This window comes from Rhagoletis pomonella, unplaced genomic scaffold, assembly GCF_013731165.1.
Source record: "Rhagoletis pomonella isolate Grant_MI unplaced genomic scaffold, Rhpom_1.0 Rhpom_scaffold_00001, whole genome shotgun sequence".
NCBI lineage: Eukaryota > Metazoa > Arthropoda > Insecta > Diptera > Tephritidae > Rhagoletis > Rhagoletis pomonella.
This window is the reverse complement of record NW_023458555.1, coordinates 1,682,945-1,707,887: the sequence shown is the minus strand read 5'-3', so window position 1 is coordinate 1,707,887 and position 24,943 is coordinate 1,682,945. Positions and strand designations below refer to the sequence as shown.

At 34.4% G+C, this 24,943-nt stretch overlaps 1 protein-coding gene across 1 annotated transcript in view; it reads right to left on the bottom strand.

Annotated features, from left to right (window-relative positions):
• Positions 1 to 4,980: 4,980 nt before the first annotated feature.
• Positions 4,981 to 24,943, bottom strand: part of LOC118735856 — a 49,095-nt gene continuing 29,132 nt past the window's right edge. Inside the window, exons 3-5 of the mRNA XM_036465838.1 lie at positions 13,190 to 13,331; positions 7,907 to 8,029; positions 4,981 to 6,021 (exon numbers count right to left, since the gene is read on the bottom strand). Of these exons, the coding sequence (XP_036321731.1) occupies positions 5,395 to 6,021; positions 7,907 to 8,029; positions 13,190 to 13,327 (888 nt within the window). The 5' untranslated portion in view covers positions 13,328 to 13,331 and the 3' untranslated portion in view covers positions 4,981 to 5,394. The remainder of the gene's footprint in view (positions 6,022 to 7,906; positions 8,030 to 13,189; positions 13,332 to 24,943) is intronic.

Below are 24,943 nucleotides of genomic sequence, written 5' to 3'. Positions count from 1 at the left end.
TGTGGGTGGTCTTAAAAGACTTACATATATAAATGTAGTGGTATTTTGTTTATTTATTACCACAAATACATATGTATTAGAAAAGTAAGAATGACTAAAAGTATGTAATAGAAATTTTTATTTTTGACTTCTGTAAATTTATGCATCTACGTATGTAAGTACATTGAAAAGAGTTTTGTTGAATAAAAATGGTTTAGGAATGGAAAAGTGATTATTATATCAATACTAATATTTAATAGATTGGCGCTTATACAATTTGTTAGCGTTTGGCCGACCTACCTCTCCGATTTGTGACGGGCGCCTTGATGTTGTCACAGAACGGAGGTTTGCCATTAGCTACCGGGCAACCGCCATTAGAAATAATCTTTTATTTTATTTTATTTCGGTTTTGATTTCCGTCAGAAACTGGGCTCGATTCCAGGCTCTGTGTGATGGAAGTGCGCACTTTTAACCACTACACCATAGCGGCCGCCTAGGATTATTATACCGGGTCATATAAAAAGTCTCCGCAAATTTTTGACACGGTTGCCACTTGTTGAAAAAATAACCAACCAAAATCTTTAAAAAAAAAAACCAAACTGAAAAAAAACCAAATTTGTTTTCCACGGATCTATTACAAAAAGCAAAACTTATTGAAACAAACAAAAATTCAACAATTTTATTAAGCTTGACGGCGTTTTTTTTAATGAAAATTTTGGAGAAAAACAACATTAATTTACATTTTGGTAGAAGTTATAGCTGTTATTTCGGAAAACAAAAATTACTGAAATACTTGTGCGATGAATCACATATTTACATTTTATATGTGCATATAAAAAATGTTACTTTAAAAATAGGACTTTTAAAAATCCATTTATTAATTTTTGGCCTTCAGTATGCAATAACACTTTTTGCAAAGAAAAAAATTGCTAATTTCTAATTAAAAAAAAAAAAAACAACCAAATAACCAAATTATAAAAATAAAATAAAAATAACCAAGTTTGGTTGGAAACGACGAACACTGGCAACCGTGAATTTTTGGTAAATTGAAAAAATATATCTTTTTTGAATATTAACTTTAATCAAGTACTTATTGGCCATTATTTTCTGAGACCTTTTGCCATTTTTCGGGTAACTTCAAAATTCCATCGGTGTAGAACTTCACTGGCTTATCGGCAAACAAATTAGCCAAATGAATTTCAGTGGCTTTCGGTCGGCAAATTTTTTACCATAAAAAGAGTTTTGCAGGGACGGAAACAAATGTAGGTCAAGTTCCGATCAAAGATCATTGTCATGGTGGAACACAAATCTTTTCTGTTGATCAATTCTGGTCGCTGTTTTATGATTGCTTCTTTCGAGTTGTGCCTAGTAGAGCTCATCATGGACAATTTGCTTCCAATCCCACCAAACACTCACCACAACCCTGTTTGCCGTCAATCCAGGCTTTGGAGTCTTTTGTGGAGGGTCATCGGTATTTTACCAAGATCGCTTGCGTCACTTCTTCTGATATTCAATCCATCAGCGCCCGTAATGATTCGCCGCAGAAATGGTTCGATTTCATCGCCTTTTTTAGCAGTGTTTCACTGATAGCCAATCGAATTTCTTTGCGTTAATTCATGTGGCACCCAGGCAATGAGCTATTTTGAGTAGCCTACTCTTTTTAGTGGATTCAAAACGATCATGTGGATGATCTCAGTGCATTTGCTATGCTAGAGCCAGGTGCATCTTCGACGTCAAAATTTTCACAACGCAATCGAGCATAGCACTTCTGGGTCCGGCGTTCACTTACAACATTCTCACCGTACACTGTACAAATTTATTGGCATGTTCTTACAGCATTTTCACCTTTCCTTTTTAAGAAAAAACGCATCACCTGGCGTAAATATTTCTTCAGATATTTCACAAATTTTCAAATCAGTATCAGTATGAATAAGTGTTGCCAGATGTATGCGCATCAACAGCACATAGTTCCGATTCCATTATTGTGTATCAATCATCAAAATTTCTTGTCCATAAGTTAGTCTTTCCAACGAGATCCCATCTAATCTATCCAGATTATTAGAAGAAGTGATCATCACAATTATTAAGTGCTTTCTTTGACGCTGAAGACAGGGAGTCTTGCCTTCTTCTTTAGAGGTTTATGGACAACAATGCACCGCTCGTCTGACTGGAAAGTTCTCGCTTAATTCCGTAAATCTCATATTCTATTGAGTACTGAGGGCAAGAGAAGGAGAATTATATTGGGAAGATATTTATTAGATGCGTGAAGCACATATCTAAGTATGTAGAAATACGATTATTTTTCAAAAATTATATTTGTCCAAATAATGCAAAATCAAGTATGCATAAGTGAAAAGTAGGAGTTGCAGTGGCCAGATTAGCATAATCGAACTTAATAAAAAAAAGCCAACGCGTAATTCAGTTGGTAAGCATTTTATTATGATTTAAAATATTACATTTGATTTAGTTCAATATTTTATGCGTATAAGTATGTGTATATGTAAACAATAAATACATAATTACAATTCACATTATTGGAAGTTATGAAAAACTGGAGTTCATATTTACAGGTGTTGATTTCAAAGCCATTTCATTTTAGTTAGATATTTATGTAAATGTTCATCGCTTAAGCGTTTGCCTGTATAATTTTCTTATAAACATATGTATGTACATATGTATGTAGGTATTTCCAACAACATTGAGGCCAAACATCATAAATATGTAAGTATGTAGTTTGTATAAATAACACAAAACTAACAATTGTGTTGTCACTACCAGCCATATGAATACAACATTTCAACATTTTACTAATGATTTCTGGCATTCAATATTTTTTTAAATAATTTTTTATTTATTTTTTCCAATTAATTTCCTTAGCTATTAAGTATATAGTATATGTACATATGTATGTAGGCAACGTACAACATTTTATCGGACATAAATTTTACTATTTGTGGATTCTCTTAGTAACTTTTCTAAAATGCGTTTATTTAACCATGTTTTTTAAAATTAACATTTTTTCTCTTCACCTTTGTACTCTGAAATTTTTGAAGTGGAACAGTTGAACTGCAAAAGTACATATATGTATGTATGTGCATATGTCCTACAATTAAAGGGGATTAGCATCAGTTATACATAGGACGTTGTGTTTTAGGTGTAGCATTTAAGTTTTTTTTTGTTATAAGAGTTTCGTTTGTGTTTTATTTTATTTGGTGATACATACATTTTTTGGTAATGCCCAAAAAGCAAGCATAATAATATTTGTATAAAAGATTTACGTAAATTATACACAATTTTGAACCTTAAAATTACGAGCTGCCATCATAAGTATGTATTAAGTTTAATGTGTTAAAAATATTTCGTTTCGTTTGACATTTTAGTTGGATTTTGTGTTATTTTTAGAAAGTAGTATTTTGATTATCAAATATTAAATGTTTCATTTCATTTTGAAAATAACACCTTACGCCACTACTATTTAGTTGATTTATTTACTTTAAAGCAGGTTTTGTTCAGGGAAAATTAAAAAGTCGTGAGTGAAAATCGCTTCCGCCCGCGGAAACTGTGGAATTATGTAAATGCTGGCAATAAAAAACTCATTCTATTTAGTTTCCAATTTAACCAATTAATTATGTACAAGATTTTTGTGCTCTTAACCCTTAATCACTCACATGGGGTCAACCCAATTTCGTTCGTAAAAAAAAACACTCGCGTTGGTTGGTTTTTAGTTCCATATGCAATAGCGCGATTTAAGTATTTTAGGAATAAATATTTGTTTTAGTATTTGATTTCATAATATCGAAGCTTTGTATTCGGCCTAACAAGTTGGGGTCGCTGAAGACCCCATGCGACCAGTTGTGGGAGTCGTGCGAGTAATTAGGGGTTAAGCTAGCCTAGAACACTAAGTTTCCATGCATCCGACTCATGTATGGATGTACGGATACAGTCAAAACTCTAGAATCCGAACTAAAAATTGTAGACATGGTTCTGATTATCGAAACATTCCGACTATCGGTTTGTTTGAATATATAACGGCGCTGTAGCACGCCCAAATCCAAATGTCGTAGAACTGGAAAAATACATAAAATTTTTACCATACTCTTACTGAACTGCTTTTAATTTATAAATATAGAATGCTTTAAAAATAACTGAGACAAAAATCATTAAGTCCACGTAGTCATGTAAGAATATTTTTATGAATAAACTGAAGATTCCAGGGATTGTTTTGGGTAGTTTTTAAACCCAGTTTTGAAAATTATTCGGCCAGACGTACGGTCTGTGCTCGGCCACTTTATCTGTTTGTGGCATTTTCTTGACATTATTACATCGTGTAATTCTACGTTGGACTCCTCGGCCAAAATCGGTTAGGCGGTTACAGCGCCTACTCATCTATCAACTCGATTTTTGGATTATGGAGCAGTCGGATTAACCAGTTTTAACTGTATTTGTACGCGTCTTTACCTTGTTGATTCAGTTTTTCCCTTTTTTAAGTAATGGAAATGACTTGAAGAAATTCGATCTGCAGAATGAAATGAATATCTATACCTACATGCATACAAGTGTCTACAAATATTCAGACAAGTTTTTGCTCCTAATTCGCTGTTTTGTCATTGAAATGATGGGCAAGTCCTGCCATCGCGATTTTCTCGTTTGAGCTTCGAAAGTTGCTGATGCCTTTTACACCAAAGAACTTTTACTTTTGTAAGACATGAATTCTTGGATGCATCGTTTGTTCAGTGTATCGCTTCTACTGAGGCAGTGATCACTTTCACTTGCATCCAATTTAGTTTCTCCTTCCACTAAGCACATAAAAGCAAAAATAAAATTTTCTGTTTGTTTAGTGGGCAATGCGACCAGTGCACTTTTCTATATTTGCCTGGTCCTCTTCAACGTTCAATGTCTGCGTAGTTATATTTTCAAGGTATGTTCTATTAGTTTTTTCACTCAGTCATTCAAAATTATATTTATCAATTTATTTATTTTTAAATACATATTTACATGCACATATGTATGTATTTTTTTAATTACATTTGCATGTACTTGGATATTGTAGTTTTATGCAATTATTGGTAAACAACAATTAATGCATTATTATACATAATAAAGGAATCACTCCACTTTTATGTAAAATACATATGAATAAAACTTAGATTATTTTTTACTGGGTAGCTATGTATGTATGTATGTATGTAGGTAAATGTTAAAACCAATTGCACATTTAGCACTTCTGCAAGTTAAAACGAAGCCAAACAGAGCAAAGCTTTGCAATAACCGGTTTGTACGGGCACGAGTATGCATAGTTTTAAATTATTTGGTGTTCCCCGAAAGATGCTTGGACTGACTGGTTCAAATAATTTCGATGGTCTTCAGGAGTGTCAGTGGGTGTTTTTTGGTGTTTTGGAGGTATCTGTTGAGAGTTTACTTTTTCATGTTGCGGTGCTTCTTACGCAGACCGTAAAAGTAGCGTAGCTGATAGTCTGCATTGTTGTCGCTTCCTTCCACCTCATCGGCGGGCATGTTTTTGGTCAGCACACCACTGCTGCTGCCTATAGTTTCGACGTTGCTGACGCTGGCTGCTTCATTGCCATGAGTTCGTCTTGTAGAGGCCTCATTCCTGTCGTCGCTGGCGCTGTTTGAATTTCTGTTGTCATTTGCTGTTTCGTTGGTCATTTCATTTCCATTGACTTTGGAGGCGTCTCCTTCTTCAAGCGCGTTGATGTTGAATTGCGTGCGTCGGGCTGCCTCAGCTTCGCTTTCGCTCTCAACCCCGGCCAGGGCGGATGCTGCTAGGATGCTATCGTACATGTATGCCGGTCGTTGTGGGTAATCAAAGAGCGACACGTCGGGTGCGTACTCCAATTGATTGACGTAACGGCGTGGCTGCAGCAGCTGCTGCAGTTGCAGTTGCAATTGATGTGGTGTGTAGTATGTGTATGTTTGCTGTCGGTACGGCGAGCGGATGAGCGGGTATTCCCATAGTTGTTGTATTTGCGCTGGTTGCATGCGTTTGCCCACATTCTTCAGTATGGCACGATTCAATTCCACCTGTTGGAGTAGTGTGACCAAATTAAAGTACAATTACATGAGAAACTTGAACGCTCTGGGGAAATTTGTGTGCATTTTAAAATTGTATTTAATGGACGGCAAAGTGGATAACATTGACTGAGAGACCAATACTATTGCGTTAATTGAATTTAAGATTATTGAGAAAGCACAGGTAGCACAAAGGGCAAAGAACGGATACAGGTGAAATTTCGCATTGTCGTGGAAATTGTTTTTGTTAATTATATTTCACGGTTTCACGAAATGTCTATAAACTTGCATCAAAGCAGACTTAACGAAAGAAATCAAGCTCTTTAAATGCAATCAAGAAAAACTTTTGGGATCAAAAGAAAGTACGCCGCTTATCCATCAATCAGGGTTGTAAACATTGATGGCTAATAAATACATATCTGGAAAAGTTTTAGCGAGCGAAATCATAATTTATTGGTACGCCATGTTGTTTCTTTTGTTATAGTAAAAGGCACCTGTGTCGTCTTCTTATTTATGTTATTCGCGCGATTCAACAAAGTACTTTACCTTTTCGCCAACTATGTATGTACGTATGTATCTGTACCTATATATGTATCTACACACATCTACGTACATATGAGGAGCCTTAGGAGCCAGAGTGGCCTAACTGAAATTTCAAAACAAACTGAGGTACAGCTTAGAATGCCTTAGTACATAGAATCGAAACGGTAATAACTCGAGGCACGCTCTTTTAGTTTTCTTTTACTATATTAGGTAGCCTCTCTTACATAAATAGTAAATAGATGCAGTGAACACATCGGTAAAAACCCGTTTTTATTCCCATATTATTCAAAGAAATGTATTTACGGATAGGCTCCTCTGGCTCTCATGCCCTCATATATACTCATATTTATTTAATTTTCATGTATTAAATATCACATATGTATGTACATATGTATATATATATGTTGTATGTATGTACTTCAACACTTTTCTCAAAGCAAATGCAACATGACATTTATGATGGGTTGACAAATCAATTTATCATGCGACTCGTAGAGTGTGTCTGATGTATTGCCATTGGTGGCGAAGGACACAAAGCAGGAACAAAGTGCATGTGTACATACTCGTACGTAGGGTAGTTACATACATACATACATATGTGCACGTAAATGTATTTGCATTGTTCTTAAATTTAAATACTATGCACATTGAAGTGTTGGTATTTGTTCCGATAAAATTTGCTGCGATTTTACAAAATTCACCATCATACACTTTAAATTTTTCGTTTTTTTTTTTTGTATCAAACGTGACCGATAAGTGAAAAGTTTAAACCATATTTTTGGAACGCCAAGAATGAAAAATTACTCGACCATGGTCTTCGCCAAGCTAAGAGCACGCTAGTAGGGTGCAATCTAAAGAGATACAGGCTACTCATTAACCTCCCCAAGGAGAGGCTTACAATTACTCAGATATTCTGATGGGGTTTTGTAGGCTAAGAGGCCACTTGCATAGCTGGGGATCTGGTCCGCCAAAGAGACATCATTACGCCTTTTCCAGGAACCGTGTCAGGGAGATGGGGGAGGTGCAAATCCTCTCCTTACCCTCGGTACCTATTCTAAAATGTGTGGAGTTTTAGAGACAGATGCACTATTGCTGGTCGCAGTGCCTACTCTGTTTTATCTTATGCCTATCTATTATTAAGTGATAACAAGTAAATTCAATTTCGCCTAATGCAAAAATTCAATTACAAAATTAAGGTTGATGAAATTTTATAATTTAAACAATTCCACTAGGATAAAAGACAACTAGTTGAAAAATTCGCCGCTTTGAAATATTTCGCCGAAAGAACTAGTTTCTGGTATTTTAGTTATGCAATGCAAATTTTTCATACTTAAGCTGCTAACTCTTCGCTCACCTGTCTCGTGTTTTCTTTCATTTGCCTGCGAGCCATTTCCAGCAACAACCGTTTCCGCAGCACGTCTAGCGGATTCACAATTGACAATGATGGTTTGTTTCGTTTCTCCAGCAAATAATCATTCTGCGAAATGAGATTAAACGAATTGTAAGAGTAATAAACATAATGAAAAAATTATAATATGAATGAAATAAATTTTAAATAAGTATTTAATTTAATAAATGTTACATCTCTTGGAATGTACATAAGAATTATTCCCGTAATTTGTTATTTGTTATGATATAAAGTTAAGTTGAAAACCATGGCGTCTGAATGGACATGTAAATAAAATTCAGTTAAAGTGAAAAGCTGTTGGCGGTTAATAATACCATTGCATTTGCATAAGTCTTTACAAAAATACACGTGATTGGCTCATACATACATACATGTATAATAATGTACATATATACATACATACATATAAGACTAAGATAACTGATGTTTTTGCAGGTTCCGACTGCTGATGTTACAATTCATTTTGGGTTTTGTTTTCATATAAATATGCATATATGCATGTGTGCAGAGTGTGAGCTGCTCTTTAAGTTTGGCGTAACCCTACCGCCCAGGTAGTTGTGGTTGCGGTATTGTCGCTTCCATTGCCGCCGATGATGCCTACTGTTGTGTAATGGGAATGCACAACATTTCGCTGCATATGTAATTATGTTTGTATAGCGATTATGAGTGCAATGCCAATGAGCAGATAAAACGCCAATAGCCGAAATAGCAGAAATTGTAAATTGAAAAATTTCCATACGAATTGAAGCATAACAGAGGATGCTTAAATTTAAATACAAATATGTACATATGTATGTACTTACACACATTATTTTACCCTAGTAGGCAGAATGGTCACGAACGTAGGAGTCAAATTACATACATTTGTATGTAGGTACAATCATTGCTTCACTTTATCTGATAACGAACGAGTGAGGGCACGTCACTCATACGCCCCGGTGCGCAGTGGACGCTAATCAACTAAAATCGCTTACAGAATTGTAATTGTGTATATGTTTTGAGCAATTCGTTAGAAAATGAGATAATCCACCTGTAAATGTTAGCGTACATTTTTGGTCTGCATATAAATACATACGCATATACATATGTATGTACATATGTACATATATACTTACTTCATATGAACTTAAGAATTATTAGATTAAGATGAGTAATCGTACTTTCAAATCCAATTGTTTATGCTTATAGTACCTATGCGCACACATTTATAAACATACGGTACACAGTGTACATACATAAATACATATACAATATGGAATATCTTCTACTTTTAAGAAATCTTGAGACATTCTTGAACTGTCTTGTGCATCATCAAGTTCGACGGAGGTGTGGAAAAGTCAAAGCTCATTACTGTAAATGCCAAAGGTAACAAGATAAATATTAAAGGCGAAAACAATGGTTTTTCACTGCAGAACTTGATGAGTTTGATTTCTTGTCAACGTCACGTACTTGTGTGTACACATGTGTGTGAGTGTGTGTGTGTGTGTGTGTGTTCGCACGTCTATAGGAATCTTAGGAAAACAAACTTTTTCTCTGCGTTTGTGTTTTACAAACGTAAATATTTTCCTGCTTCTTTCACATGCACATTAGTCGACTACTCTCATAACTCATCCCGTTGCGGTACATGAGTAGGAGACAAAAACAAATATCATAAAAAGTCAGATGTTGGAGAGAAAATTGAGGAAACCTTACGTTTTGCGTTATGTTGTAGGTACTACAACACTTGCATGCATACATATGTATGTAGGATGTATGTATGTTTGTATGGAAGTAGAGTGCAAAGCACACAAGGTACTTGGTGAAAGTTGGTGACTTACCCAGCAAGAACGACCTAACGCATTCTCAAATACCCTTACAAAATTGTCAATAAAAACCAATACATTTGCATATTAGCGATATTCATATGACATTCTTTGCGTTATATAGCAAGTTATTAATCGCATAATAATTTTTGATTGGAAAGAGACAACAACGTATAGGATAATATGAAAGCGAACTCCATGTAAAAGAAAGCGAAAACTGCTCACACGTGAAACGATTATGCTTTAGATTTCTCCAGGAGCCCTATGTAAAATGATGGACATTTTTTGAATTTCACACACAAACTTTTTGTAGTACTGGGCGTATGTATATACCACATTATTTAGCAGATAGGGTTCTTACTGGGTTACTTATATTTTCATGTACACACATACACACATATACACGTGTTGAACAATTAGGAATTATGAAGCAAGCGGATCCAAAGTTTTTAAATAAGCTTAAAAAGCTAAAGTTCGCGAGTACTACGCACAGACGAATAGTGTTAAAAAAAATGTGTGCGACAATGTTTGCTTCTAGACAAATCACATGACAATTATGTACCTCGTGACTAAATGCCCGATGTAGGTCAAATGGAGCGCTGTATGTTAAGTGCGAACAACCATTTTAAACGAAGACATTTTCGTTTAATATGAAGTGAAATGCAAATACAAAATCCATATATATTTACATGCATACATATGTCACATGGAAGACGGTGAAAATGCTACTACGGCGAAGTTTTTAGCATGAAAATAATCCTCCATTCCTGGTGATAATTCCAGGAATAATATATGCACATATGTGATATTTCTTTCAGCCCTTATTTTAACCTCATAACACGTAACTATCTTTATTTAGTGTGGAAACCCGGTTTATTTATAAGGTTTACGCTTTTACAACCAAATATTTGCAAAGAGTAGCAGCGAGTTTATGATTTTACAAACGAACTTGAAGCATAAGCATCGTTGACGCTGATATTGACGGTGACGGTGACGCAATGCACGTTACATATGTAAGTATGTACTTTCACTTTAAGTATGCTTCAAGCTAGAGCTCAAAATATATTGGTTAGACTTTGTTTATGCTCCACTGAAGTGAAATATTTTGTAAACTTTTACAGTAACATTCCAGTATGCTTCGTTGCATACTTCCAACGCGTATACGCACACTTGCTTATATACATATGTATGTACATACATACAGTATCGGTCATATCTATAGCACACCATTTCAAAGTGATATTGTGTGCCACTTATGTTTATTTGTTTTTAAGAATTTTCAATTAAAATACAGTTCCTTCTCTAACAAAACCCATATAAAGCCAAGTTTAACAATTTGTAGAAAACTACAAAAAAGTGCAACAAATTATTACCCAAATTTCAAACTTTTTTCTCCGAAGTGTTAGAAATTTTTTGAATACACAGTTTGATAGCCCAATCAATTTTAGCCCAAAGGTGTTGGGGATTTCTTCCATATACAAATAAATTGAGTTTATTCATTATATGGAAGCCAATGCGACAAAAAAGTTCTAAAAAATTAATGGTAATTCGTAGCCACTTGAAATTTGCACATTATCAGACTAAACTTGAAGGGGCTAAAAAACTGTGTACTCGAAAAAATTCTAAAACTTCCGAGAAAAAAGTTTGAAATTTCGGAGAAAATTTGTTGCTCTTTTTTGTAGTTACCTACCAATTGTTAAACTTGGGTTTATATGGGGCTTGTCTGAGAATGAACTATATTTTAATTGAAAATTCTTAAAAACAAATAGATAATTATAATTAATAGTGGCAAACAATTTCACTTTGAAATGACGTGCTATAGATATGACCGATACTGTACATTCGCCCACACAAAAGACAAAACTATCATGCGCGGACAGCGTTAACTGGCGCAAGTATTTAGAATACATAAATAATTTAGGTAAAAACACATGTATGTATACTTTTGTAAGTGTGTAATTATGTGAACATACTTAAATAGCTCTGATACTTCCCTCAAAATGAAGTGCTTGAATGCAGTTTTGTAAATTTGTTGTATGTTTGTTTGCTAATACATATATATACATACATCTTTTTTTTGGTAATATACATATGGATCCACGGTGGAGGGAATACAAAAGGTGGCGCCGATGGCGATACCGCTAATCGGTTGTCAGTGAATTTGACAGAATCACCTGTTTCGCTGACGTCACAGACGAGCTGACAGCAGTCCAATACTCTCGATACTCGGTACCGAAACATTTAGGTTTCGAATAAAAGCGCACATAGGCCAAAAATATGGAAAAAACGGTTCAGGGGAGACTCGCCTATCAAAACCCGAATGTAGGAGCCAACAGAGCTTTTAATACTGATTCAAATGAAAGATGTATATATGTCGGTTCGAGGCCATAATACAGAGAAACTCTTACTCGTTTGAAGCATTTTTGTTCCAGCTGAATCGGACGATATCATTTTTGAAGGCAGACTCTGTAACCAGTTAGCGACAATTTTCGAATCGGTATCGGTTTTGTTGACGTATGATATGAAATATTTTTTCGTCAACAAGTGCGCTGTCGATCCGAAACTTGTAAAGAATCAGTATCGGGTACCGATAAGGAAATATTGGGTACCGAAACCTTTTTTTAAATATTGGGTACCGACAATTCCGCACATCACTAGACGGCAGTTTTATTTGCCGCTCTCAGTTGTCAACTCTACGGTGACGTCGCGCCAAAATTACTCTCACGAATTCTGCTGCAATCGGCGCAATCTTGGATTCTATCATTCTTGATATGGATCTACACATGTATGTATGTATGTATGTAAGTAGATACCAATTTAATAATAATAATAATAGATTGGCGCTTACACATATGTTAGTGTTTGGCCGAGCTTCTCCTCCGATTTGTGGCGTGCGCCTTGATGTTGTCACACAAAGCGGAGGGACCTACAGTTTTACGCCGACTCCGAACGACGATTGTATTTTTATGAGAAGCTGTTTTTCATGGCAGAAATACACTCGGGGGTTTGCCATTGCCTGCCGAGGGACGACCGCTGTTAAGAAAAAACCTTTTTTCTATATTTTTGCGATGTTGCTTTGACCAGGGTTTGAACCCAGGCATTGTGGAGTGGAAGCGCGCACTGCTTACCACTACACCACAGCGGCCGACCAATTTACGTAAGGCATAATTATTTTAATATCAATTTTAAAAGATCAAGAAGTAACCGAAAAATCCATTGAACCGTTTATTTTGAAAGTGACATAAGTCATTCCAAGCCGTTTGACTTCAGTGATCATTTACCTTTATCTCTCGACTTAATCATCCAAAGGTAAAAATTTGTATCATCAGATTTATGTAGAACGATTTAAATATGCATTCAGTTAGAAGAACCAACTGCCATGAGCTGCTCCATTGTGGCGCTTTATCTTGTTCTTTACTTTATTTACCTGTATTAACTTCGCTTCCGCGTCGTCCAGCGGATATCCGACAGCATTGTTGCTGTTGTAGCGTTGTTGCGCCGTACAGACGAGGCGTGCGGCGGAGATCAGCACCACAATCGAGAAAAGCCGCGTGGTGGCCTTCATAATTCTGTAACAAGGAATAAATAAAAAAAGAAGTGTAAATAAATGTGTGTATGTGTATATTTTGTGTATGTAACATAATGGTATTTTTATGACATTCGATGACAGTGACCGCAAATTGTTTTTTGGTTATTTATTGTTACATAAATTCTGGTGATGAAACTCTCAACAGAGTTCGCGTGTACGAAAAAAGGGAAAAAATGTGAAAATTACAGCTGCACATTGCAGGTATATACATTTGTCTGATGTGCCCTGGATGCGATGAAAAGGACAAGTTGTGTGGCGTAAATATAATAAATTCTGGATATGAAAGGATCATTTGCGGTGGCTAGGAATTGAAAACATATACTCTTGACAGTTGAAAATTGAGGAAGTCAATCAAGTCAAGCCCTTTGTAAGAAAATGTGTAAATTTACACTATTGTGCCATCTGGCGGATGTTTTAGGAAAAAGATAAGTCCAGAAATGGATTCCTCATACCAAAAACCCTTCACAGCATTTTTTTTATACAGAATTTGAGCATTTCTTTACGACACTACAGCAAAATGCCAGGTAAAAGAAACCTTTTTTCGCAATTTGCCAAACTCCAAATACATAGACCCACGGTTTCTTTGGCAAATGTGCTTAGACTTACACGAACAACTCTCCTATGCTATATGGGCATAGTCAAAAAATCTCCGATACAAATTTACCACCCTAACAAACATACAAATATTTATAACAGCCAAACTTGAGGTCACCATTTTACGCTCCTTTCCTATATTTTGATTGATCCTATAATGATTTAAGGAATTTTAGAGATCATCGCAAAATGTGTTTCGATATACATACATACATGTGAGGCCTTGACACCCAGAGAAGCCTAACTGACATTTAAAAAAAATTTAAAGTTCAGCTTAAACTGCATTAGTTGAATCGAAATGGCAATAATCCGTTGCACGACCTTTTAGTTTTCTTTTACTCCACTAGGTATCATCACAGATTTATTATCTCTCATGTTACTAAACAATAGAATTTATATAGGTATTCCTGGCTAAGCAATAATCACCTAAGTCGAAAAACATGAACTCGCGAAAAAACGTTTTAAATATTTTGATTGTAATGTTACTCTTATGGGGAAACCAAAATATGTTCGTCTTTAACTTTTTAAATAGCCTAGCTGGCGTGATGGGGATTTTACATGCACACGGAATAGTACTTAGTTGCCGAATACGATAGCATATATAACTCAAATATTTTTTAATTCGACTTAGGCGGTTATTGCTTATAAACACAGATATATATGCATATACATACACATGTAACTATTTACATACAGACATACTTCACTTGAAACAAAGCTGGTAAATCATTCCAGCGATTATTCAACCAAAAGAAGCTAAAATGCATTGGTATTGTCCGTAAAACGTCAACAAATTGTTTTTCGTTGCAAAATATTTGGATATGTATGGCTGCTGTTCCGAAGAGCAGTGTTGGTAAATGCTCGAATGACTGTTTTCAGCTGTCATTGACGTTTGAAGCATTGCGCGTTGTCAGTGTCATGCATAACTTCTGTTCAAAAGTTTCTGCTATATACCTATGTATGTATGTGATCAATGTTCATACAGATGTATGTATGTATGTACATCTATGCACATTAGACTGCATCACCAAAAAAAGTTGCGGTTTTTCCGCCGGGATTACAAAATCTATTATATTCTAAGACGTTCACCAAAATATTTGGGAAAAATATTAAGATTTAAGTGAGCTGGACCGATTTGAAAATACCTCCAAATATGGAGTTTTTTATGAATAAAAATAGTTTCGTTAAGAATTTTTTGAAAAAAGCCCCTCAGATGACAAAATAGATTAAGCTTAAAAAATCTGCATAAAAATATTTAAAAATATTTTCAACGGAATCATAAGAATGAGATTTTTGGTGCTGTTTTTTTACTTTTTTCATAGATTGATTTTCGAAAAACTTGAATAACTGGGCCAAAACTATTCTGATTTAGACTTATGGGATCTCAGTAGAAAGGTATTTTCACACTGTTTTTATTTCTGTCCAAATAAAAAATCATTCGTGTCCCAATTTTTCTTTTCAAATACCAACACATATTAATTCATCTTTGAATGACGTTCGTTCATCCTACCTTTCTCTTTCATCCTTTGAATGAGTTTATTAGCAAAGAAATAATTAGGTTCAGTTATTCAAGATTTTCTTATACCAATCTTTGAAAAAAGTTAAAAAACAGCATCAAAAATCTCATCATTACGATTCCGTTCAATTTTTTTTTTTAATTTTATTAAAATATTTTTATGAAAATTTTTTAAGCTTAAACTGTTTTGTCATTTTTTTTTCAAACAAATTTTTTAAGAATCTATTTTTGTTCGTAAAAAACTCTATTTTTGGAGGTATATTTAAATTGGTCCAGCTCACTTAAATCTTAATAGTTTTTCGAAATATTTTGGTGGACGTCTTAAAATATAATAGAGTTTTTAATTCCACTGGAAAAATAGTACCGATTTTTTTTTGTATGTGGAGTGATGCAGTCTAATGCACATACATACATATGTATGCTTATCTGACCTAGCCCTAAATGCATGTCGACAAAAATTTTCAGATATATTTACATCAGTGGTCGGCAAAACTGAAAATGAGATTGTGTTGTGCTACAGTGGTGTAAAAGCGAAGCGTGTGCAGTAAATGTGTAACGTGTGTAGGAACACTTATACGAATATCTATTATAATTTTCGATTTTTGTTGAAGGAATGACTTTATTTTGTACAGCTAGTCTACAATTCAAGTGGTGCTACCGGAGCAGCTGATTTCAAGGCGAACTGCGCCGATTGGCAAAATTTTGGTATTGTATTTCTTTTTGTTCTGATTTTCATTGTGCGTATAATTTGTTAGTGTAGTTTTTTGTTTCTGTGCTGCCGCTATCACCTTGTATGAATTCGCCTTACTACAATTCCCAAAAAAATCATGTTAAATGACATTAAAGAACTAAAAAAAAATCGTTTATCGAAACCTCTTTAATTAGTCTGCAGCTATCAAGAAAAATGGCAAACTATATTTCCGAGCAACAGAAATAATTTGGTTTTTGACGCTTGCCTGGTTATTATTCTGCAGTTTATTTTATTATTGTAAACGGCATCAAAAATAATGGCCCTATTCAAAAATAGTGCTTTAAAATAACAGTATACAAAAATGCAGTGTAAGTAATATAAAGCGGCTTGTAGAAGAAATAGTAGTCACTGATGCCAAATCACCGTGGCGCCACTGTGCATCTGTGTGTCCGAATGAACGATTTGAGGGTATGGCTATCTCTCGCATAGTTGGCGTGAATTGGTCACCAAGATCGTACGATTTGACCACGCTAACCTTTTACTCGTGGGGGTTTCTAAAGCCGCAGGTTTATTACCAATAAGCTGCAATCTACCGATGTCCTTAAAGCCTACGCGGTAGAGTGATCGAAAATTGTATCACTCGACCATTGGACCAAACGATGTTGAATTCCATACATAATGGTATTCGTAGGGTTTTCAAATCTATAAAGATGCTCGTTGATCCCTCGCACACAGTTTGTTTTACTCGAATCCATTGGGGAAAATCCCATATAGCGATTATGGCGTTGATTGTGTTGCTTGCCACAAAAAAGTCAATTCGAAGTTGGAGGCAGCGCGGAGGAAGGAGCCTGTAGTGGGAAACGAGCCGAGGAGAAAACACGCAGTAGTCGCATTTAAACGACTTTATTTCTAAAGTCATAATAAATTGATTCATCAATTACGTCCGTTTATATTTTCATTGAGGTGTTTGAAAAAATCATAATATATCTATGGATGTATGTACCTGTGAATATGCAGTTGAATTGAATCGTGCTTGCTTGATTTAATTGCCTGACAGCAACGAAAACCTCTGTTGACGACTTATTTATGTGCTATATGCATTTAGTATGTAAACAAAATGTGTATAAGTGTGTACATATGTACATAAGTGTTTGCTAATTTGTGCAAGCTTATTATAATTACATAAATATTTTTGAACATTTAAAGTCACTTTATTTTCAACAGTTGGCTATTTTGTCTGCCACTCAATTTTGTGTAGTTGTTTAACTAAGTAATTGCATTGAAATTATGTATTTTATTTTTTTTTTGCCCTTAAGCTCTTTACATGAATGCTAAATAATGATTGAAGTTATTTTATTCTCATTTTATTTTGTAATCATTAAACCATTTCGAACGAATCAAATTATCTCTGTTAGGTGAGCTAAAGGTTGAGGTTTTCTATATTCACATATGTATACATATGTATACGCTGCAGTGAAAAATGATCAATTGTTAAAACTAACCAACTTATAGTTAGCTTTTTGGCGAGATTTCGATTAATACCTCACTTTTAATTAGCTATGACAAAACCAACTTAAAGTGAATTGTAAAGTCGTGCAGGAGTCATGCAGACGCAATCGGGAGTTGGTTTTCTTTACAAGTTTCTATTAAATATCCTCATACAAAAATTACTTTCAATACACTTTTTTTCTGAACTTCGCAGATTCTTTTTCATATTCAGGACAAATAAAAGGAAGATCGAAATTTTATACTATCATGTTGAAGTTATGTCTGACGGTTTTCGAATATAGGGCCACCCAGAGCAGAATATGTAAACAAATATGAAATGTAATAAAATAAAGTAAATAAATAAGTAAATAAATAAGTAAATAAAAAAGTAAAAAAACAAAAAAATATTTTGTTTTTCTTATAGATATTTTATGTCCAAAAGTAGTTAGTTACAAGTTAGTTGACATGTAATGCAGAGGTATCCAGGTCTGACTTTTTTGCGGCCATCGCCCCACAAAAGTAGTTAGCTTTTTTCGAACAAAATACACAGTTAATAGTTAGCACTAGTGTTCGCGTAAACAGACTAAAGTTAGGTATAAGCTAACGTCACTCCCTGCAGGGTAGTTAGACATTCATCGCATTAGCTAAGTTTTTACTAAGTATCCTTCCATTAAAGTCTGTGTACCTACTACATTAATTTCTTCGTTTATCTAGCAACTACTTATGCACCTCGATGGTTGGAAATTATATGCTAGTAATTTTCAGAAAATTTGCAATTTGACAGTATCGAAAAAAATGTTACAAAAAATTCCTGTAAGTGAAAAGCTTATTAATGCAAACTTTGTAAATGCCGAGTTACAAAAATTTTGTGCTACACATAGTTCGGTGTGGTTGTTAGTGTTGCGAATAAATAATGTTTTGTTTTTTTATACCTTTCATGAGCATGAAATGGTATTATAACTTTGGTCCGATGTTTGTAAGTACCAGAACAAAAAGAGATAGACCCATGAAAATGTATACTTATATGATCAGAACGTCGAGCTGAGTTGATTTAGCCATGTCCGTCTGTCCGTCTGTCCGTCTGTCCGTCTGTCCGTCTGTCCGTCTGTCTGTCTGTTTGTATGCAATCTAGTCTCTCAGTTTTCGAGATATCCGGATCAAATTTGGTAGGTGGGTGTATTTTTATAATGTATTAATCATTTGTCGGAACCGGAAGAATCGGACCACTATAACATATAGCTCCCATACAACTGATTGTTCAGATATGAGATTTTTCATTATAACTTCTCCATTTATGCAGCTAGGAACATGAAATTTTGCAATTCTGGCACCCATTATCAACAGAATACTTACAGTGAAAATTACAAAGATCGGGTCACTATAACCTATAGCTCCCATACAACTGATTGTTCAGATATAAAATTTTGCGTTATAACTCCTCCATTTATATAGCTAGGAACATGAAATTCCGCACTGTTTTCAATAATTATCAACAGAAAACTTACAGTGAAAATTATAAAGATCGGGTAACTATAACCTATAGCTCCCATACCACTGATTGTTCAGATATGAGATTTTTCGTTATAATTCCTCCATTTATGTAGCTAGGACCATGAAATTTCGCGCTGTTTTCACTCATTATCAACAGAAGACTTACAACGAAAATAACAAAGATCGGGTCACTATAACCTGCAGCCCCCATACAACTGATTGTTCAGATATGAGGTCTTTTATCATAACTCCTCCATTTATGCAGCTAGGAACATGAAATTTCGCACCATTTTCACTCATTATTAACAGAATACTTACAGTGAAAATAACAAGGATCGGATGACTACAACATATATCTTCCATACATCTGATTGTTCAGATATGGGATTTTACTGTAAAACTCCTTTATTTGAACAGCTAAAACCGATAAATTTCGTAAGATATTTTATAAATAATAATACAAAGTCTACTGAGAAAATCGTCAAAATCTATGCTGTATAAGCTTTATCTCCTATAGCACCGATTGTTAAGATACCAGTTTTTGCCATATATCTCCTTTATGCACGAAACTAAACCCAATAAATTGTGTTACCGGTTTACATACCGATCACATAGCGGTGAAAATCACTTAGATTGGAGCTATATAAAGTATATCTTCCATACCTCTGATTGTTTAGATGCGATTTTTTATATAAGTATGTAACTCCTCTATCGATGTATGCAGATGTATTCAAAAGTAGTAATCTGTCAAAGTAAAATTTGCAGATGTTCATGAAAGGTATGAAGCCTTCGGCATAGCCGAAGACAGCGCTGCTCTTACTTGTTTTGTTTTAAATTAGAACAACATTGGCCACAACTATGTAAAGTATGCGAACTAAGCGTTTAGAAATATAAAAAGAAAATATTTTGTAATATTCATCAGCTTGTCAACTACGCGAGTCAGCTAACTATTACCAACTTTTCAGCCAGTTAAATTCACAAACATTCTCTATACAAAGTATGTAGTAACTTGTGTAAATATTTTTGCTTTTTTGTGTTACTTGAAAAATACTAAGGGCAAAAAATTGTTTGCTAACTTCTTCAAATTCGGCGTAGATTTGTATAGTTATTTACAAAAACATTAAGATAAATTAAATTAAATTTCATTTTTGCAGCTCATTATATATATATGTATGATAAGATGAAGGAATTACGCTTATTTCGAAAATTACTATAGCATACATGCAGAAAGCTGCCTTTGTGGCCCAAAAATAAGGGATTTAAAAAAAGCATAACTTCACTCCACCTTAATGTATAACCAGAAAATAATCACTCGCTGATTTATAGGTTTCCTCAATATCGAAAATAAATGTCATACCGATTTTTTTTTAATTAATGTAAAAAAATAAGCCCAAAAATTCCAGGTATACTTATGATAAACTATCTCATGTCTACTTAATTCATTGATCGGTCTTACAAGGCGATATAACTTGATAAATTGAGAATGAGCTCTAAATAAAGATAGTGTAAACATGTCGTAAATCTTCAAAGCCCTTTTCCTTGAATTTTTGTTTTATATTTTTTTTTTTTATTATGACGTTTTTTCAGCAAACGTCGGTATATCCATATGTAAATATGTACTTAAGCCCAAATATTAGCTACTTATCGAGCGTTTCACATAAATACATTCGTACATTTGTGGTATTTATGTGCAACATTCAATGCTCGAAAATGATGTCCCCTTCTAAGCACCGCATAAAAAAGCATCTCACTTGGATTTAAGCAAATCACACCTGGTGGAGTGCAGGTACATAGCATCACAGTAATCATAGCAGTTTTGATGGGATTTAGAAGTGTCATACGAATATTGCTGAACGAACAAGTTGCAAAGTGCTTTTACATTTCTGACACTAGCACACAAATACACATCTATGTATGTATATACATATGTATGTACCCTGTGGGGAAAATATCTAGTTCTGAACTGGTGCGCTTCTAGTACATTTAGACCCACTACTAGTTCGCGATAAATATAGTTCGGAACCAGTCCTAAATGCGACAGATGGAATTTAGTTCGCTTTGCTCCCCGTTTTCTATAGTTGTAAACCAGTTATAAAATCGACAGACGAAAAAAGTAACATGATGTTTTCAAACACAGTCTTTTTGGTTTTACCATGGTAGCGATTTTTAATTATTTGCAAAGAAATGCGTTTTCAATCTGAGATCAAATTTGTTTGAATGAATCTTAATCAAATTGTGCATTTGAAAACACGTTTACATACCTTTGCATGTAGCTGAATTTGCAGAGGTGCTTGCTCTTATTGTTTAGATTCCAGAAGGTCCCAAAATGTTTAAATGTTAACACAAATTTTAGTTTTGTATTACCAAACTGTGAAAAAACACCTGCAAAGTACAGACTGAAAGACTGAACCAAAAACCCGCCAAGTAAAAATCTATTTAAAGTAAACAAGCCCACCGCAGCATCCCTTTTTCGGTAGTTTCGAACTAGTTCAAAATTCGCCAGATGAGATTTGGTTCGTTCTGCATCCTTTTTTTCAATAGTTTCGAACCAGTTATAAATTTGTAATTTTAGATATAGATTTCTAAAAATAAAATTGTTTTTTAAAAGTACCGACTGGTTTGTTTTTGGCGATAAAGATCTAGCACGGAACTATAAATTTGGCTTAGCAGTTCGGAGTTTCCCTACAAGGTATGTATGTATACTCTACGAAGCCCATGCTTGGGTATGTACATTAGGGCGGGTTGATTTGTATGGATGAAAAAAAAATTAAAAATCGTATAGCAAAAACGTAATCTACATTAAATTCTAAGAAAATTCTCTGAAGAGACCATGGGTCTAAAATAAAACGCTAATCCGCGCCTCTCGACTTGAAAATTTTTTATTTGGGTGAATATTTTTTTTAGCGAAAAAAAATTTTGAGTGTAGAAAATATATAAAGTGAAAAAGAACTCCTTACTAAACAATTTTATTCAGAAAATTCGATTTCTTTTTGGAAAAACCTATTTTTTCTAACATTTATTTTTTTGGCAAAGGCGGCCATATAAATTTTCAAGTCGAGAGGCGCGGATTAGGATTTTATTTTAGATACATGGTTTCTTCGGAGAATTTTCTTAGAATTTTATGTAGTTTACGTTTTTGCTATACGATTTAAAAAAAAAATCAACCCGCCCTAATGTACATATCAAACACGATCTTCAAAGGTACCACAACTCTAAATAATACGTTTGTCAGAAAATGTGTGTCGTGTAAAAAGTTGTATAACTGTCAAATAACAAAATTACTCTCTTTAAAAGAGAGGAGCGAGAGCAAAACAGTAAAACCTCTTTTTCTGTTACTCTCACAAAAGGGCTTTGTCTTACAGGTTTTTTGGCACCTGGAACGCTTATGATCGGATCTGAGCCGGATTAGTATGGGGCCACCTCTGAGACACTGCCTTTCCGATGCGAAAAGAATTATCGAAATCGGTTATGCGGTACATCCTTTTTTGGAAGTCGGTTAATAACCAATTTCAGGTTGTGTATCTTTTCTACAGCGCCTGCCAAATTCTTTTCATAGAACATAACCATCTTAGTTTTCACTGCAGTCTACGCAAATATTTTAGGAGCATATACATACCTATTTATATACATATATGCACATTTGTATATGTATACACATACATTCTGAAAGCAAACCAAATGAACTAAGAATTTATGTAAGAAGCCAAGTGAGTACATAACGTGTCGCTAAGGTCTTAGATTTTGATTAAATTTAACATCAACCATACATTTACGCGAGTACAAGACAAGTCACGTAGTGAAGCTGACATTCTACCCCCGTGAGAAGTTTCTTTGTAGCAAATAGAATTGCATTGAAAACTTCAAATATTTATTAATAAAAATTTTTACGTAATAATAAAATAGATGATGAAGTGCTTTGGAGCTTTGGAGGGTAAGTGAATGTTGTAAGAAATAGTAAAGGTACATAGATAAATGAAAGAGCACAGTTCACCGTTCAAAAAAGGGCGGAACAACGATATTTGCGTTGTTAGCTTGAAATGGGAAGGTAATAACTGTAAATATGTAGTTTTAAACTCGTAAAACTGATTTATCGGATCTTTAATAAAAATAAGTTCGCTCTCAATTGCAAGTGCAAGTGTCTTTAATGGATAGTCTTTTATTTAACACACGGAAACGGATGCGGACCATCAGAATCTTCTTTTTCGCGATGTTCTATTATATTGCACTCAAAAAATTAAACTTATCTCAATTGAAGAAAATCAGCAGTCAACATGAAGAAAAATGGGAACGAAATAGCACTAGAAGAAGCTTTATCCTCCTTTCACGCCCAACATTTCTTAAAAATGTGTACGCTTTTACACATTCCAAAGAAAAATAACTCATTCGGGAGAATTTTTTACTCATTCGGAAGAATGTCCAACCTTAAAGTAAGGGAAGCTTTTCTTTGATCAAGAGATGGATTTTTGGTTCAGTGTGTACATTGAGTGTCCAAAATAAGTAAAGTCGGAGTTTTAATGCCGGCACACCCTAGGATTGTTCTATATCGAAAAAAAGTATACCCCTATTTTTTTATTTTGAAGTCAAAAAATATTTAGAGGTCGCTCAAAGCGCTCCAACTTTTCCATGTATTTTGTATGAAAAAAAAAACAACTTTTCGTGGAAATGGTATGGAATTCTTGAAAATCAATATTTTTCGATCGGAAAACTCTGGTTCTCTTCAGGAGACTTCCAATAACAATATTCAACTATTTAATTAACCATTTTTTAATAATGAAGATTTTTTATTTATCTCCCCATTGCATTTTCTAGGGGTTTAGGCGCTCCTATAAAATATAGTTACTAAGAAAAAATTGTTAAAAAAGCAATTGGGTTTTATTATTGGGAATCCGTATAGTCTTCCGATCGAAAAATATTGATTTTCAAGAATTCCATACCATTTCCACGAAAAGTTCTTTTTTTCCCATACAAAATACATGGAAAACTTTGAGCGCTTTGAGCGACCTCTAAATATTTTTTGATTTCAAAAAAAAAAAATAAATAGGGGTATACCTTTTGTCGATATAGAACAATCCTAGGGGTGGGAGCATAAAAATTCCGACTTTACTATTTTAAATGCAGTTTTGGACCACCCTACTGTACATACACATATTTATATATAGGTAATACGAATAAGAAAGCAACAGTTTTATAATTTTCTTAAAAGAATTATCTAATATACAAAATGCCAGTTGAATTGAAGTCATCCAAACTGAAGAGAGTTAAAGAGCAAGTGTGTGTTGACGCTTGGGCTTAGACGTTAATACAAGTCCTAGTATTCGAGCGCACTACATACATACATATATGTATGTATTTACATGTACATGTGTACATAAAATGAAAATAGGTTTTGGTTGGTTGACTAACGCTCCTAGGGGCTTGTTTGTGTGATGAAACTTAACACTCCTCCCCTTCCAAATGCGGCCGTAAAAGTCCACCTGATGTATGACAACGCTTTATTTTGTCATATTTATTTTTCACTCTTTTCTGGCTGTGTCCACCTCATTTCTTTGACAAATCATTCTAAATGCCGGATTAAGTAGTTGGCGAGAACAAACTATCTAATACAATGTCCTCATTATATGTATATGTAGTTTGTGTTATTTGTGCACATATACATTCATATATAGTACATGCATACATACATATGTATGTATGTAGACGTTTATATAGCTCGGTCTTTGACATTTCTAATATTTACGTTGTTGACGCCGGTTATTTTGGAATATTTAGGAAGGGCAACCGCTTCAAAATCTAATAGCGTTTTCGTTTCTAC